This window comes from Festucalex cinctus, chromosome 10 (genome assembly GCF_051991245.1).
Source record: "Festucalex cinctus isolate MCC-2025b chromosome 10, RoL_Fcin_1.0, whole genome shotgun sequence".
NCBI lineage: Eukaryota > Metazoa > Chordata > Actinopteri > Syngnathiformes > Syngnathidae > Festucalex > Festucalex cinctus.
Genome location: NC_135420.1, coordinates 25,114,638 through 25,131,825, shown reverse-complemented (window position 1 = coordinate 25,131,825; position 17,188 = coordinate 25,114,638). Strand labels below are relative to the sequence as shown.

At 39.8% G+C, this 17,188-nt stretch overlaps 1 protein-coding gene across 5 annotated transcripts in view; it reads right to left on the bottom strand.

Moving 5' to 3' along the window:
• LOC144026756 (ubiquitin-protein ligase E3A-like) overlaps positions 1 to 17,188 on the bottom strand; it is a 117,535-nt gene that overhangs the window by 52,945 nt on the left and 47,402 nt on the right. For all 5 annotated transcript variants that reach the window (XM_077533727.1, XM_077533730.1, XM_077533731.1 and 2 more), the window contains exons 3-4: positions 12,283 to 12,475; positions 9,066 to 10,623 (exon numbers count right to left, since the gene is read on the bottom strand). In XM_077533727.1, coding sequence (XP_077389853.1) covers positions 9,066 to 10,623; positions 12,283 to 12,475 — 1,751 coding nt within the window. The remainder of the gene's footprint in view (positions 1 to 9,065; positions 10,624 to 12,282; positions 12,476 to 17,188) is intronic.

Genomic DNA, 17,188 nt, shown 5'->3' with positions numbered 1-17,188 from the left:
CATTCAACGCTTTAAAAGTTTGAAAAGTTAGCTGACTAGTTTGTCGAATAATTAGCTGTAGCGAAAGTAAAATAACATTTTTGTGACAGATATTCAACTTTTGAAAAGTAAAGCTTGTCTGTCTATTTATCATCAATGGACAGCGAGGTGATGTTAGCTTGCTAGCTGCATCTAGTAAAAAAAAACAGACACTGGTTCTGCTTTTAACCAATCAGATCTAAAATTTGATTTCAATTATTTATAATTGCGATTATTAATATCGTCATACAGCTTAATATTTTATAAGCTGAAAAAAAACAAAAATAGAAACGATCCATGACGTTATACAGTCTAAAGGCCAACAAGAGTGCTAAAAACAAGTCCTAAAAGAGGTCCTCAGTCGTCGTAACCCCCATTGCGACATCAACCGAGACCCCCCAAAAACACACACAGCCGCCTTGATATCTCCAATGTATTAGTAAACTGATCTGGCTCGGCAGAGAGGTTAAACTGATTACACTTTTGGATAGAACGCAATTATGACACAATCTGTACGCGATGTATAAGGGTCTCGGTCCGAGAGCTGGGGACGGCGGCTCTTCGGGTTTCAGACACGAGGCGGTGATTAAATGTCGAGGAAATAGGCAAACTCCAAATATCGCATTCCTCGTAAATGTGATTATGGTGCACGGCGCGTCGCAAATCCCGCGCGCTTTGATACCTGCTCACCAGCTTGAAAGCAAAAGTAGCTGGAGTGGTTTGACCTTTTGCATCTTAAATTGGACAACTGCACAATATTTTATGTTTGATTGAGAATGTTAATAAAAGAAATCCAAATGTTTTGCTCCATGAGTTCGTGTGTGCACTTTGTAGCGGCGCACATGCAGCAAGTGTTTTGGGGTGGTGGCAGGGAGGCTTGCGTAGGATGTGGGGGGGGGGGGGTTTCCTGGAAGGATGCAAAGTGTTGGATGACAAGACTGCAAAAGATTGACTGGGAAACTTTTCTGCCGTGACGTGAATTTGGCCCCGGTCCCCTCCACGAGGGAAAAACAACAAAAAGCTTCGTCCGCTGAGCGCTTGCGCTTTTTGTTTGCCAAAACATCAGTCGTGCGTGCGCGCACGCCGCCAGCAGTTTCATCACACTAATGTCACACATGGCCAGTGTTGTGTTACTTTTTCGCATGACGACCGAGCGGTTTCGGCCCAGGGAGGAAACGAGGACAAGGATTGAGGACGAGATGTTTGTTTGTTTGTGCAGATAAGTTACAACTATCCGGCTACCTGTCGAAAGCATCTGTCAAGCGCGCGTCTGGCCAAGATCATTCCGGCATTGTTGAAAAGCGGGGCGGCACATGACCTTCACGTGGAGAAGTATTTCAAGTCCACCTCTGCCAAGTACACCAGGCTTGATTAGGTGCTTTTCGATACATCTGCCGCGAAATCTGGACAATCGTTTTCAGCAGTTTCTCACAAACAACTCAAAGAATGGAAAATACTACATTAATTTCTGTGATTTGTTATGGGTTGTTAGCGGGATATTCTACTCAATTGCACAAAACTGTAATACAATTTTTAAATCTATCTTGAAAGTGAAATAGGATTACTGGCAAAGGATATGCTGGAAGTACAAAATCTCATGCCAACACCGGAGCCACGTGCTGAAGTCGGGTTTTAATTATCTAATGGCGCTCACGGTTTCATCTCACCAAACATGTATGGAGGACCAAAACTGCCAAAATTCAAAATAAATAAATAAATACATACATAAATTACTAAAAGTGAAATTAAAAATGAATATAAAAAATTAGAAATCGAAACTTATCTCCAAAAAAATAAATATGAATGGAAATAAATCCGTTTTTATTTTCACATTTATTTATTTATTTATTTATTTATTTATTTATTTATGTATTATTTATTTATTTATTATTTATTTATTTATTTAGTCATTTATTTAGTCATTTATTTATTTATCTATTTATTTAGTAATGTATTTATTTATTTATTTATTTATTTATTTATTTTGAATTTTGGCAGTTTTGGGCCATACTGCCAAGTCGAAATGTTATTCAAATGAGGGGGGCGGTCCTAAGCGTGTCTTGGGAGACTTGAGTTGCTAGGCAACAAGTGAGAGGAGACAGTGGACAAGACGGTCGTCCATTGCTGGAGCTCTCCATTGGCAAGCCGGCGAGACTTCCTTGTTCGCCGAAGCTGCTCACTCGACCAATGACAGGCAGAGTCCAACCCAAGACACGCTTAGGACCGCCCCCCTCTCGTTTGAATAACATTTCAACTTGGCAGTACGGCCGAAAACTGCCAAAATTCAAAATAAATGACTAAATAAATACATAAATTAATGACTAAATAAATAAATAAATAAAAGTGAAAATAAAAACGGATTATTTCCATTTATTTATTTTTTTTAATATAATTTTTGAATTACATTTTTTTTTATATCCATTTTAATTTTAACTTTTAGTCATTTATTTATTTTTAATTTTGGCAGTTTTGGTCCTCCATAAACATGAAGCAGTTGCTCATGAAAGACCAACTCGAAACCGGCACACTGCGCGATCGTTTGCTGTGCGGCGGGCCTAAAATTAACACTATTTTTAAACTCTAAACCGTGTAATTTCATCTATGTGTGTTAACTGAAATCATTTTTTTTTTTTTTATAAAGCACATTTATATAGTTAAAATAGGAACAAACATGCAACTGAACTGAATCTTCTGTGAGATGATGTGCCTTTTTTTTTTTTTCAAATATAAATAGTTACATCATCCATTGGTTAAATGTCATTGATGAGGGAATATATGGGAGATAAATCATCTGGATATCATAAAATGTAAAGCATAGTTATTGGAATTTATGTTTTGTTGGCGTACAACCAGAGAGGGCGGAAGCATGTACATCCTGAATAACAGTGGGTCAATAATCGACCCTTGGGGGACCCCACATGTGATTGCTGGATGTAAAATCACCAACTGCAGATGATTAAGTTCGCAGCATTTCTTTAAATAACGTCATTAAAATGCAATTATTTTGGCCTTACTAATTTGTTGATTAACAACAAACATTTTGAAGGCGTGTTACTCAACTGGAAAACTCAATGATGATGAGATGAGAGCAACAACTTACTCGACTACATTTGGGGAAACCACAATTTGAACGCGGAACATTTTTTTACCTCGAGCCAAAATAAAAAATAAAAAAAAACATCGAATGAGGCGTTCAAACTGAACCCGAGCCCAAACTGTCCGAGTAAAATATTATCATTGCGTCCCATCGTCTGTCATCCTGTACCTTTGTTTTAAGAAAATACTACGTTGAAGTAATTGTAAAAACAGCTGCTTAATCTTGTTTCCATGCCACAAAACCGCCAAACAAATCCATCCGCGCATACCACAGCGTTCCCTAATAACGCTCAAAGCACATTATTTCATTTGAACAAATCAGCTGCAAGGCAAATAAAGTGCACGCATCGTAATAAAGTCAATTGTGTGGTTTAAGAAGATTTTTTTTTTTTTTTTTTTTTTTTAGCTCCAAGGGTTAGTTTCAGAGAAAAGAAGAACAATATCAAAAGTCTGGGACAATGTCAGGGCTACTCTTGCAGGATCTCTTTTTAATATTTATGCAGACATGAAGGGGGGTGGAAAAAAAATGCAATAACGTAAAAACAACAAGTGAATTAGGCATGAAACACAACAGGATATTGCAGAGAGATTAAGTTGTTTCCTTCTCGCCAGCGTGTCCCTCGTTGCACCGCATAACAGCCCACGGCCGACTTTAATTGGAGCCCCAACGTGACTTCCACAAGCTTTCATGACTGCGGTGTACTTTACAGTGCGTTTAAGGGGGAGATCAAACGAAAAAATTGCTTTCATTTGGGGAAATATCACATATTTTCAAGATGATTTTTTTGAATTTACTTGTGAAAGGTGGGAGGACAACAATCCACTTAATTTTGTATTTATAGCAAAAAAAAACAAAAAAAAGGAATACATTTATGAATGATTTACAGTGTGTAAACACAAATATGCTTACATTATTATTATTTTTTTTTTTTATCCACACATTTCCATATTTTTGTGAGTTTAAAATTATGCTTTAACTCTAACCTGCAAATTAATTTTAAAATCTTGACTTTTTTAAATAATCCATTTAGTAGGTTATCAAAAAAAAATGCCAAAAAAACCCCTCCACATATTTACATTTTTTTTTTTTTTTATGAATTCACCAATTAAAAAAAATAAAAAATAAAAAATCAGGAAAATTAAGATTCTTATGGTAAAGAAAACCTTTGTGGATGGTTTTATAGTGCATTTTGTGGGATATTAAACAAAAAAAATATACTATATAAACCCCCCATGATTCCATTTTTTTTGTGAGTGCACTATTAAAAAAAAATGAGGAAGAATATTTTAACTGTGTATTAATTTTATGAGAAAAAATCTCTTGAACATTTTTTTTTATTTTGCAGGATAACAAACCAAAAAAATGCTCTTAAAGTAGTGAGGAGGGGAAAAATGACAGTTACATTAATTTAGTCAGTTTACTAATTAAAAAAAAAAAAAATGGCGGGGGGGGGGGTGTATTTATAACGCTTATAATTTTTTGGGGCAAAATTAATGTAGCAATAAAAATTATTTCTTGAGTATTTTATAGTGCATTTAGTAGGATCTGACTGTTCCGTAGTATATTTACTCCGATATAACAAACAAATATTGCGCTTACAAACTCCATATTTTTGTGAGTTTTCTAATTAAAATAATACAAAAAAAATATCCATGACCAATGTATAATTTATTGTGTATTTTGGATGATATAAACCTATTTTAAGTTTATAAATATAACATAACATGTAAATTAAAGATACATACAAGCCCCAGTAATGTTTTGTTTTTCTTTTTTTGGTGGGGGTTTGGGGGGGGGGGGGTTGCAAGACAATTTTACAAGACATCAAAACTGCAAAAAAACAAAAATATGGAGATTTAAAATATAAAAACAAATGCATATTTTACACCAATAACGCAAACTAATGTTAGTTAAAAACCTTATGAAGTAAAAGATGAAAAAAAAAATGTCTGCATGAGTCCAAGAATGGTCAAATCCAACAAGGCCTGAAGTTCATAAACGATGGCAAAATGTAGCGCAGCAGCATGTCTGCCTTATTTGTCATGTACGGCTGATTGCAACATTATGAGAGAATTATGCTCTTTCTCTCATTTGTCATCACAAAACGATGTCACGAGTCACAAACTTTATGGAAGGAGCCTTGCTATTATTATTATTATTATTTTATTTTTTTTCACCACTCTCCAAATGGCATCTCTCAAAATATTAGCCAAATGCTGACAGACTCAAGCGGCGGTCGGACATGAATTGTGCCCTACGATAATGACGGCTTTCCCTGCCAAGACGCAGCAGCATGCCACAAGCCGACAATTTAGAGCTGCCAGAGAAGAGCGAGAGAGTAACATAAAGTTTAAATATGTTTAAAGGGAAGCGGGCTGTGTGTTATGTTTGGACGTGTGGAGACGTTACACTTCACGAGGGTCCAGTGGAATCTGCTGCTGGAAAGATCATAAAGGAGATCAATTTCCCCCCCCCCCCCCTTCCTTAAAGAGAATGTCTGATCTATTTCCTTTATAACAATTGCTCACATTCTTGAATGTCTTTGGCCATTTTATGACCAAACACAAAAAAAGGTAGGCAACGGCATGAGTCAATATCAACAGAACGTGCCCTCCAGACTTTCCATTTTACCCTCAAAAGTTGACATTTTCTACTTAAAGGGATAATTCACTTATTTAGCCCATTATACCAATAAAAAGTTCATATTTGGTCTATACTTAATTTGATACTGTCATTATTTTTCCACGTACAATTAGTATCTTTAAAAACACATTTTGCAACTTGCTGTCGACGGAAAATGACATCACAAGGGCTCAGGTAACCAGTCACAGCTCAGCATGTGAATGTCACATGACCAAACCTAGAAAACAGGTGAGCTGTGATTGGTTACCTGAGCCCTTGTGATGTCATTTTCAGTTGACAGTTGCAAAATGTGTTTTTAAAGGTACTAATTGTACGTGAAAAATAATGAAAGTATCAAATTAATTATAGAAAAATATAAACTTTTTATTGCTATAATGGCAATAATCGTTGCCATTTTGCTATTTACAAATTCATCATTTAGCATTTTTTGTGCTCCTTTAACCGTTTGACTGCCAAAAACGTGTAATGACGTATGCTAAAATCCGAACGACCTGAACCAAACCTGAACCAAACACGTGAGCTGTGATTGGTTACCTGAGCCCTTGTGATGTCATTTTCAGTGGACAGCAAGTTGTAAAATGTGTTTTTAAAGGTAGTACATGAAAAATAATGAAAAGATCAAATTTATTGTAGGCAAAATATTAATGTCTGACTGCCAAAAATGGCTAAATAAGTAAAATATCCCTTTAACTTAATTATATTACGTAGATGTTATGCTTTTCAGAATGCATATTGAGATATTTATTCTGCGATTATAGCCTCCACTGAAAAAAAAACACAAAATGTTGTTAGTGTGTGATGTCAGATTTAAAGGGATACTTGACTCACTGAACAATTTTCAGCAGTGAAAAGTTAACATTTTGTCCAGAATGAATTTGATAACTTCATTAGTTTTCATGTACAATTAATACCTTTAAAAAGTACATTTTCTACTTTCTGTCAATGATGACATCACATCTGCTGAGGAAGTATGTAATAGCCCATCATGGCTCACCTGTTTTCTGGGTTTGGTCAATAAACTGAGCCATGATTGGCCGTTACCTACTTCCTCAGCACAGGTGATGTCATCATCAGTCGACAGCAAGTAGAAAAAATACTTTGTAAAGGTATTAATTGTATGTGAAAAAATAATGAAATTACCACATTAATTATAGACAAAATATTAACTTTTTACTGCTAAAAATGGCTCAATGAGTCAAGTATCTCTTTAAGCAGCATATGACAGTGTTTACATTTCAATATGATTATAATATACTTTGTGGAAATGACTAATTTGAGCAAATAAATTGTTTATGGATGATAAAACTATGTAGTTTTTTAAGGGTTTAAGTTGGGCTACTTCTGTATTACCTATGTTTTTTTTGGGGTTTTTTAAGAGAAGTAATCTGAGGTCTTCCCGAATCCTGACCAATCCTAGATCTATGCTGAGGTTGAGGAGCGTGAACCGATCTAGGCCAGGGCAAAAAAACGTCAGCAACGATCCCTCTGTGCCTCGCCTACTCCAGACTTAACTCCATTTTCTCTTGCTGTTTGGCTTGGATACGAGGCCAATTCACTTCATACTTGTGGGACGGCTCAAGGCGTAAAGCCTCCATTTAAAAGGATCAAGTGCAGGCATTGTTTGGTTATGTTCACCATATGTGTTGGCTTTTCAGGATCCGAATCCTTTCTCCCAAAACACGGCGCCTGTGAAAATAAACACGGCTTGGCCCTACACAAATTGTGGACTAATTGTGTATTTGGACTAAATCATTCTTCACGTTTGGAGGGCTTTTTCCATTTGCTAAGGGGTTGTAGGGGAGCGGACAGCTTGACATTGATCAGCGTGTTGACTCGTGGAATTGGAGCTTTACCTGTAACGCATACGGCCACGAAGTAGCGCGACTCCAACAGCAGCTCACCTCTTCATGTGGAAAAACATGTTCCACTAAAAATACACATGAATTGTAATTGTAGCTATTGTAAACGGAAACTAAAATCGTCTTTAAATCGAGGAATTTATGATATATGTGCTTATTGATTTAAGCATTTTCTTGGACATGCCATGCAATAGAGTGTATAGAAAATGAGGCTTTAAAAGCAGTCTGCAGTATATCCCACTAGGTAAGGTTTTCCACGCAACAATGAGGCGCTCTAAAGTGACCACCCCAGCGCAACACCTCTGTCGACACGCTGGCTAGAACGTTGGATTAAAAAAATTAAAATTAAAATCCTCTTGGGCTTCTGCCTTCTACTTGTGATGTGCATGCACGCATGTCGAACGACGAGGCACTCTAAAGCCAACACCAGTGTACTATTGTAGGTAAAATGCTTCGCTAGCTAGCTACAGGTCAGAAATAACCGCTGATAAGAACAAAAGTGTTCAACTTTCTATGTAGTGGTCGAGGGGCCTCAGTGTAGAGTTGTAGTCAAGACGACGCCAACCAAGACATTTTCGACACGAGAGGGCATCAAGACCAAGACAAGACCAAGACTTTTAGAGGTCAAGATCGAGACAAATCCAATATATCAAAGAAAAATAATGCCAAAAAAAGCAAAAAAAAAAAAAAAAGAATTACCAGGACCTTTTTTACGTTTCCAACGAAAACAAATTCTGCTACGTTGTTTTTGAAACAGTACAACGAAACAAATCTCAAATCTGGGGGCCGTGACACTCCAGGCACAGCACTTGCATTCTACATTTTTGATCTGCCCAGTCCGAGGCCGAGACGACGGAGTAAAAACGTTTTATTTTCAATGTTGCCATGGTCCCAAAGACGTATTTTTATGTTTTTTGTATTTTTTATGTTATGCTAGGGCATACAGAAGGCTTTGATGCAGCTTCTGACCTGAAGCGGGTGCTGAAAGCAATGGTAGTTATTACCAAAAACGGCCAGAAGGTGGCAGCAGAGTATAAGAGATCAACCAGGGCCATGTTGCAACAAGCTCTTTTCCCCAGTGTTTTCAACAGGTTTCTGAATAATGATGAAACTTAGCTATACTCATGTTAATTGCTGCAAAACGGAAACAGATAAAAAATATACTTTTTTTCCCTGATGAAAGAAGAGACTCTAATCTTTCTTTAGGTAGGTTCCACGTTTTTATAGCAGTAGAACACAATATTCTGTGGGCCTTGCACAGTTAAAATCAAGTCAAACAGCCGGGAGCGAAGGGGGTTATATAAAAATATATAAGGTCTTTCCATATCACAGATTTTCACCGATTCTGGGTGGGTCTAGAATGTATCCCTTGCGATAAACGGGGGTTCATTGTACTGTTTTTCTCTTTTTTTTTTTTTAAACACATTTATGCGTTTACTGGGACTCACCATACACTTGTTGGGCTTCTCCCCAGAGTGAACCCTCATGTGGATGAGCAGCTTGTAGCGGGCGTTGAAGGGCTTGTAGCGCCGGATGCATCCGGCCCAGAAGCAGGTGAAGTCCTCGCCTTTGCGCTGGTCGATGTGGACCTTCTCAATGTGCCTCACCAGCTCCTCCTGTTGCTCGTAGGCAGCACTGCAGTCAATCCAACGACACGACTGTTTATCGGCCTGAGTTACGCCGACTTCCTCGCTCTCCGTGGCGGGGCCTCCGGACGACGATGACGACTTGAGTCCCAGGGACGAGCCTGGTGCCGACTGATGGGTATGGCTATTCATAAGGCCGCCCCCTGCGTATTGGTGCAGGTGGTAAGGCGGTGGCATGGCAGCGCGGGGATTCTGATGGAGGTGACGCAGGTGCCCATTGCGACCACTTAAGTGATGGTGATAGCGGTGTTGCAAGAGTTCGTCGTCACCGGGGGTGAAGTCATCTAAGGGCTCCTGCTTGAGGGCGGCCCCCGATCTTTGGCTCATGTCCAGCAGAGCCCCCGTTTCGGCCCCTGATCTTTGGCCGCTGTCCAGTACAGCCCCAGTTTCAACCCCGGACCGTTGGCTCCTGTCCAGAAGGGTCCCTGTTTCAGCCGCCGTTTGTAGCGTCCCCGACATTTGCATGAATAACCCCAAACCGTCCGAGGCTCCTCCGCCTCCTGCATTTCCCAGAGGGCCCCCCGCGGCCCCTCGGCCCAGCTGCATGGAGCCCTGCTCCTCGCACTGCCCCTGGCCTTGCTCCGGCTCCACTGAAGACACCGACGAAGAGGATGAGGAGCACGAGGACAGGGACAGCAGGCAGGTGGCAGGTGAGTTTGATAGTTGACAGCTCTCCTGCAGCGTGGTCCGCTGGGGGCTTTGGTGCTGCGGGGGCTTGTGGGGGGCTTCCAGGGAGCAGGGGATATTCGGTGAGGATGTTGAGGAGGACGAGGAGGAGGGAGAAGAGAACCTGCCGTTGCTAGTGTGGCTGGGCGAGAGGTTAGCGCGGAAACCGTTGACGCAAGCCACCATGGACATCTGCGAGGAAGCACAGATGATGGCGGTGATGTTGATCTCCTCGGAGGCGGTTCTGGTGGAAGATGGAGAATCTGCCACGGCGATGCTGCCGGGTTGGACGGCGGACTGCGAGACCGGAGAAAGGCGGCGTCTTTTCAGACTGCTGGTGCTCGGCAGACGCGCCGAATGACGGGAGCTCGCCGGGGACAAAGCCGACGGGGAGGAGCCGTCTTCATTATTAAAGGGTTGCGACGCATCCCCTGATGCAGCGTTGCTAACTATGCACATGCTCTCACTGCTGTTGTTGCCAGCGTGCGCCATCTCGTCCCCGGACGTCCTCATAACTATCCCGGCGCTCGAGCTGTGAAACCCAGGCTGGACCCCGGGCACCATGCTGGAAACGGTGTAGCCCATCGCGTCCTCTTCTTTGATTGGGTACGGTAGAGCCGATGGAGGCCTGTTGGCACCACCGCAGCTCAGGCCAGGCGAGGCCCCGGGCAGGGTCCTCTGAAAAGTGGATGACCTGTCGGGAGGAGGGAAAAAAAGAAGACGTTACAAAGAGAGGAACATGAGCTCCATCAGCTTAGCAACTGTTGACAGACACAGACTGGTTCATTCTCCCATTCACTGATATGAAAGTCATGGACCACACGAAGTACCATTTTCTGGTATTTAAAGGATTTCAGTTTTATTCTCTACATTTATAAACAGAGATCTGCAATTCTTCCTCCTTTTTTTCAAGACAAGCTTATTAGGCTTGATACTTTTTACAGATGACAATACAATGTAGAAAAAAAGGACATAAATAAAGAGAGGTCAAGTCAGTCGCAGTTTGATTGATTGATTGAGATCTTGGCGGAAAAAAAAAAAATCCTGGACAGCAAAGACAGGGAACATTTACAATGACAGCAACAGATTGGAAGAAGCAAAATTATTTCCCATCCACATGGCCTTATTTAGGAGAGTAGTTGGACATCATCGAATGCAAGAATCATTTGTAGCGACTGTGGTGCAAAACTAAAAACTAGCTTCTTGTGTTCAATAATTTGCTGTTTAATCTGAAAAAGCACATACTTTACACGTAAGATATGTCTTTTCAGTGGCTAGCTAAGCTAATTTAGCACTTTTTGCGAGCCAGCTAGTCAAGATATGGGAAATGTTTTGATAGGCTTGTTACTAGCCTATCAAATGTTTAGCTAGCTAGCTCCTAAACAACAACAACAACAACAAAAACAACACATGTGAAATGGAATGTGATTTTCTTTCTTCTGGTATTCAAAAAGCATGTTTAATATGAAAACAAAAACATACCGTCCAAGTACTGTGTGCCTTTTCTGTTGTTATCATTAGCTAGCTAGCAAAGATACGGGAAACGTTTTGATTTAGGCTAGCTAGCTAGCTAGCTTGCTAAAAATAGAACACTGTATTTGAAAGAAAAAAAAAAAGGTTTCTTGTTTGTTTTCATTCTTTTTTTCCCCCCTCTGAAGTACACAGTGAGGTTTTTTTTTCCCACTTCTCACATTTAGACATGAAGATGTCCGAATCCATCCCTGTCCCAAATGAGCACAAATATTTTTTTTTCCGATGAATGCAACTTAATCTAGTAACAGGAGAATATAAACGGGCATTTATTACTAAGATTAGAAAGGCGGATTGCATTTGAGACCGAGAGGCCACCGGCTTGAGTGTCCGTCTGACATGCTTTGATGGCACAATAGGGGTTAAACCCAAGCCAGCATCGGGGATAAATGGGGAGTCACCTGTTTTTGGTGGCGTAATTGCAGCCTCAGAAGGGTTTGTCGATTACAATGCTGTGTATTATGGTGGGAATCTTTGCCTGGATGAATGGGGGGGGGACCCTGGTCGTATTTCCCCATGCGTCGCTGTGATCCGCGACATAATAATTCCTGTCAGTTGGCTCATTATGGATTTTGTGCAGAGCCCCTGAGTGATGTGAGAAGATCTCTCGTTTTTTTCTAGGCTGTCTCTTGATGAAGGAATCGTCTTTGTTCCCCCCCCCCCTCATCCACCCAAAGCACAGAATAAGATAAACAGAGCCATGGAAATATTATAGAGGGCTGTTAAGAGGGACTATTTCATGTTTGTTTGAACAGATAATATGAGAAACATCTATCTATCTATCTATCTATCTCTAAAAAGAGTATAGGGAGTGCGGGTTTACCTGGCGTCCTGGTGAGGGCTGTCCTGCAGAAGAAGATCAGGCGCAGGACTGTCACACTGGAGGCTCTGTGGGTAAAGCCCCCCAGGGTGACCCCCCAAGGGCAGCGGCAAACTCTGCCCACATGGCATCATGGTGCCCTGGGTGCCCCCCAGCTCAGCGTCGCCATTCTTTTCTAAGCAGTAGCCGCTGTTACCTGCAAGCAGAGCGGCGGCGGCGGCGTCACTCCATTGAATGCACAGAGAACAGAAATGACAATGTTAGCGGTTGCTTGACATTGTCGCCTTTATAATAGTTTTTATTTTTTATTTTTTTCAGCTGCTTGGTTGGTAGATTTGTATGCCTTTTTTTCTGGGAAAGGACTTTGAAATTCTCCCTCTGTGGTGGTTTGTATTGTGATTGATATTTACTGGAAATACTGAGCAACAGAACAAAGTTTGAAAAAAAAAATAAATACATAAAAAATGCAGAGAATAATAGCAGTACACCCACGTAATGCTAATGGAATTTGTCTTATTTTTAATTATTTCAAGAATTTTTATTAACAAAAATTAATTTTGCTTGAATTATAAGCTGCAATATTATGGCATTGACATCAAAATTTAACGACTGAAGTTGTTTCAACAATTGAATTTCAAATATACAGCTTTATTCTCATCATAGTATTTTAAATTTGAACAAAAACGAAAAAGTTGTTCCGATCCAATATACAGTGTCAATAAGCACCAATGTTTGCTTAGTGTGCTATTTCTTCACAATGAAGTATAATTCCACTAATAAAATTAGAAAAATATAGTGCTGGATGTGACTGACATGGATTATTCAAAGGCGGTTCAAGTTAAAAGCAGCAGAAAGCTGTCAACAGGTGTCGAAAGGGGCAATTATGAAGACGAGAATGGAAAGCCATTTGGAAGGGCGTGACGAAGAGCAACATGTCTTCCTGAATGTCAAACCATGCACGCCCCAAAGAGCACAACTGGTGAAATATTGGGTACCATTTGGCGGAAATCCGACTGGTGACAGGCAGAGTAATGTCAAAGAGAAATAATATCAAATATTAATGTTGCTGCAACTGAAGGAAACTCAAATTACATGTGTCGGTAAAAGCAATTCAGCCAAGCGCAATGTAATAAGTCATTTTGTATAAATAATGCCATGACTTGATCCTGTATGCACTTGTTAGGTAAATCATTCGTTTTTGTTTTGTTTTTTTTGCCCAATTGACGATCCACTAAATGATTGATGGCGGGATTTTTCCAAACCCTCCAAATCATTAATAACTTCTATTATGTGAATCCCATCTGCAAATAATCAGTTGCTGTGGGAAACACATGGGACAGTGTTGGTTACCCAGCGAATCTCCTTTTTTTTTTTTTTTCCCCACTCTAACACATTTCAATCCTCATTTACGAAGATGTATCATCGTGAGGATATGAATGGGAAAATGCGTTTCTTTGCGGCTCCATCCACAATACCGCACCAGCAGTGAGGAGACACGCAGCGGTGGAGCGAACATGATGAAAACACTATGAGGAAATGTTTACAGAAGGTAAGCCAATATCCCCATGCCACCACTTGGAACAGCGGACGCCGCGTGTCCCCTGTTCCCGCTTGCCTAACTCAATTTCGCAACAGCATTTTCTTCTCGAGATGTCACCGACGCCACGGGCGGGTCCTAATCAAGTCGCTACGACAACACTTCATGTGAGAGACTCAACAAACAAGAAATCTTCTCTGTTGGACTATGATAACTGTGAGCAAAAATATTACAGCATTAAAATTACAGCTTTAAAATGTCCTTTTTTTAAAAAAAATATTTGAGTAAATAAAAAGTTATTTTTCCCACTGAACACTATTTTGTTTAAAGAAACTACAGCATTTTTGCACACTAAAGTTTAAATAAATTAATATTATAATAAAATTAATATAACTTTCTTCACTGGTGAACGTTTTTTTTTATTTTTTTTTTATTTTTATTTTTATTTTTTTTTTATTTTTTTAAGAACAGACCCGTGGGCTATTCATGTTGTCCTTAGGGCTAACTAGTACACACTGGTGGCATTTTTGTTTTTGTTTTTACACTTTACATTTACACACCTCCTCCCCCTGCATAATTGCTCAACCCTCCCCTCTCTGCTCTTCGCTATGAGGAGAAATATGTTAATTGGAGGCAATTAACTTCAAAGAAGCAGCTCGTTTACTCAACTCTGCAAGCAGCCAATTGCACTGTATTTTGACAAATTTCTTTCTTTCTTTCTTTCTTCCAAATAAAGTGAGTGCTGAGAAGGAGTGAATGAGTTCTACTGAAACAAAGCATAGCATGGCTAAAGTGCTAAAAAAATCAAAATAATAAAGATAAATAAATAAATAAATAAATAAATAAATAAATAAAAAAGACTTCCGTGCTATTTGTACTCGTTTTTTTTTAGGTGGTTTTGGGCGGCTTGATTTTTCTATTCTCTGATTAGTTGGAAAAGCAAAATTTGTTACAGCCATCTTCGATAGGCAAAACACATCTATAGTGATCTACACACAACGATGGATTTCATCATCAAAATCCCAAGTATGACATTTATTTATTTGTTTTTTTATTTATTTTATTTGATCATTTTGTTAAGTTATGAGAAAAATATTTATTGTGAACTGCTGAACTATGAGCCCGATGGGTTCACTGCCATCCCACCAGACCGTCCTTCTTAACGATCTCGTAATCAATAACTAATATAAATAAATAATAATAAATTCAGTGGGTTATGCCTTGGCCCGTTCCCAACCGCACCACAAAGCTTTGTCATAATAAATCGTACAATAGTTTTTGTGCAATCCTAACAAATTAACAAACACACAGTGATGAAAAGATGGCCTCCTTGGTGGAAGCAATAACAGATGGAGAAGTAGAGTAAATGTTTGAGACATGTTTGGAAAATGTGACTTTTTATATAAATATATAAATAACAAGGCTTAACAAAAAAAGGAGGAGAAAGAAAACAGGAGGACTTTGTGAGGCACGAGTCACGCCGGGCAACAAAAAAACGCTGTGGCGGAGGATGGACCGACCCTGCCGCTTTGGTCGTGACGTTGTTCGCGGCGTCAACACGAACAAGCGGAGAAAAGCGAATGCAAGAAACACAAAACAGTGCACAATCGTCAAGGGGATGCGTGGAGCGACCCTGGTTTCACTCAAAGCTGCCCGTCTGTTTTAGTTCAGATTTGCAGCTGCTCGAGTTCCGAAAAAATACAAAATTAAAATAAACCACATCATGGTCACCAGAAAAGCAGATTATTGAATCCATTAGCGTGTGCAGATCACTACAGACATTGTTTTGCTCGTCGAAGAGTTTTGCTCTGACCAACCAATCAGACGATGGGAAAATTCTGATGTCATCATCTGAGGTGAAATTGAAAACTGATTGTTGGAAATAACCATCGCATTGCTAATATAGTTGAAGTTATATTAGCTAGCACGACTGATTCTGAAGGCCCGGGGCAGATTAGATGTACATGGCAACAAATAGAGACTGAAATCTGATTGGACAAAAAATAAATAAATCTCATAACTGTACAAAGTAGTGTTAATTTCGCCAACGAAAACTAAACAAAAACAATTTTGTCCGCACATTTTTCACCGGACGAAAACTAGACTCGACTAGACTAGACTAAAACCCTCATTAATAAACAATAACTGGGACTAAATCAGTACGCATTTTCGTCAACTAATGAAGACAAGGCAAAAATGTACTTCACTTAATTAAAAACTGGACTAAAATCTATGACGAAAAACGGGACAAAATCTCGTCTGCGACACTGTCATGTGACACACAGTGACACACCCCCTTTCAAATCTGCAGCTAGCAAAGTGCAACATGCACAAACACATGGGACAGGACAGGAGGTGGATTCACGGTGAAAGCTTTACAAAATAAATACATAAATAAATTATAGTTATAACGTAGCATTAATCCAATGGCTGTAACTTTCCAACAATAAGGTTAATCCAACCGCTAAACTAATGCTGGCTAACTTACTAGCTTATAGCATGAGGCCATAGTAGCCACTTGATAGACTGTAATCGTGTGAAGTTGTTTTTCATCAAAAAGATGAGAGAAAAAATGATATGAAATTGTGTTAGATCCGAAATGTTCAACATAATCTGCTGAGAAATAAAATATACAGGTGTAACATGATTGAACTGACTAAAACTAGCTTAAAACGTTAACAGTTTGTGTTGAAAATGGTTTCTTGGAATAAAACAAAGACTAAAATGCTAGATTTATAGTCGACTACAAAATGTATTAAGTAAGAACGGGATGAGGTTGACTATGATAAAAACTAACAAGTGTCAGTCTGAGGCCGACTCATTGGCTGCCTTGGTGAAAGGGATGTTGATTTACTCCTCTCATATATCCTAATCGCCGTGTAGTAAAAGTCCCATTGCGAGGACGTGATGCGTGTTTCGAGCCGAAGGTCCCGAGCGGCCCCGCTGCGCGACGTTGGGTCTGCGCTGATTTACGGCCTCGCCTACAGAATCGGTTTTGCTGAAGAAAATGGTGCCGCTCAAACATATGGCGGCTTGGACGGGACCCAGAAGTAAATTCACTTTCGAGCGAATGAGCCGTGGTAAATTGAGCGTTCTGGATTTCAATGAGCGTCGCGCGCTCGCTTCGGTCGGGAGGCCGAAGCCGACCGGAGCGTCGAGGGATGACGGCGTGAAGTAGCCCCGGTTAACTCAGTGGAGCACAACAGACTTGAAGACTTCAATAGTTTGAATGGGGCAGTGGTGTGTTAAGTTCTTCTCTTCACTGTCCTTTAAAAGGGCAATAAGACTGCAAAACAGATGCTATTCATTAGCCCATCTATATATCATTAAGAGAAACAAACTTTAGTGAAGCAAAGTTGAGTGGTTGTTTTA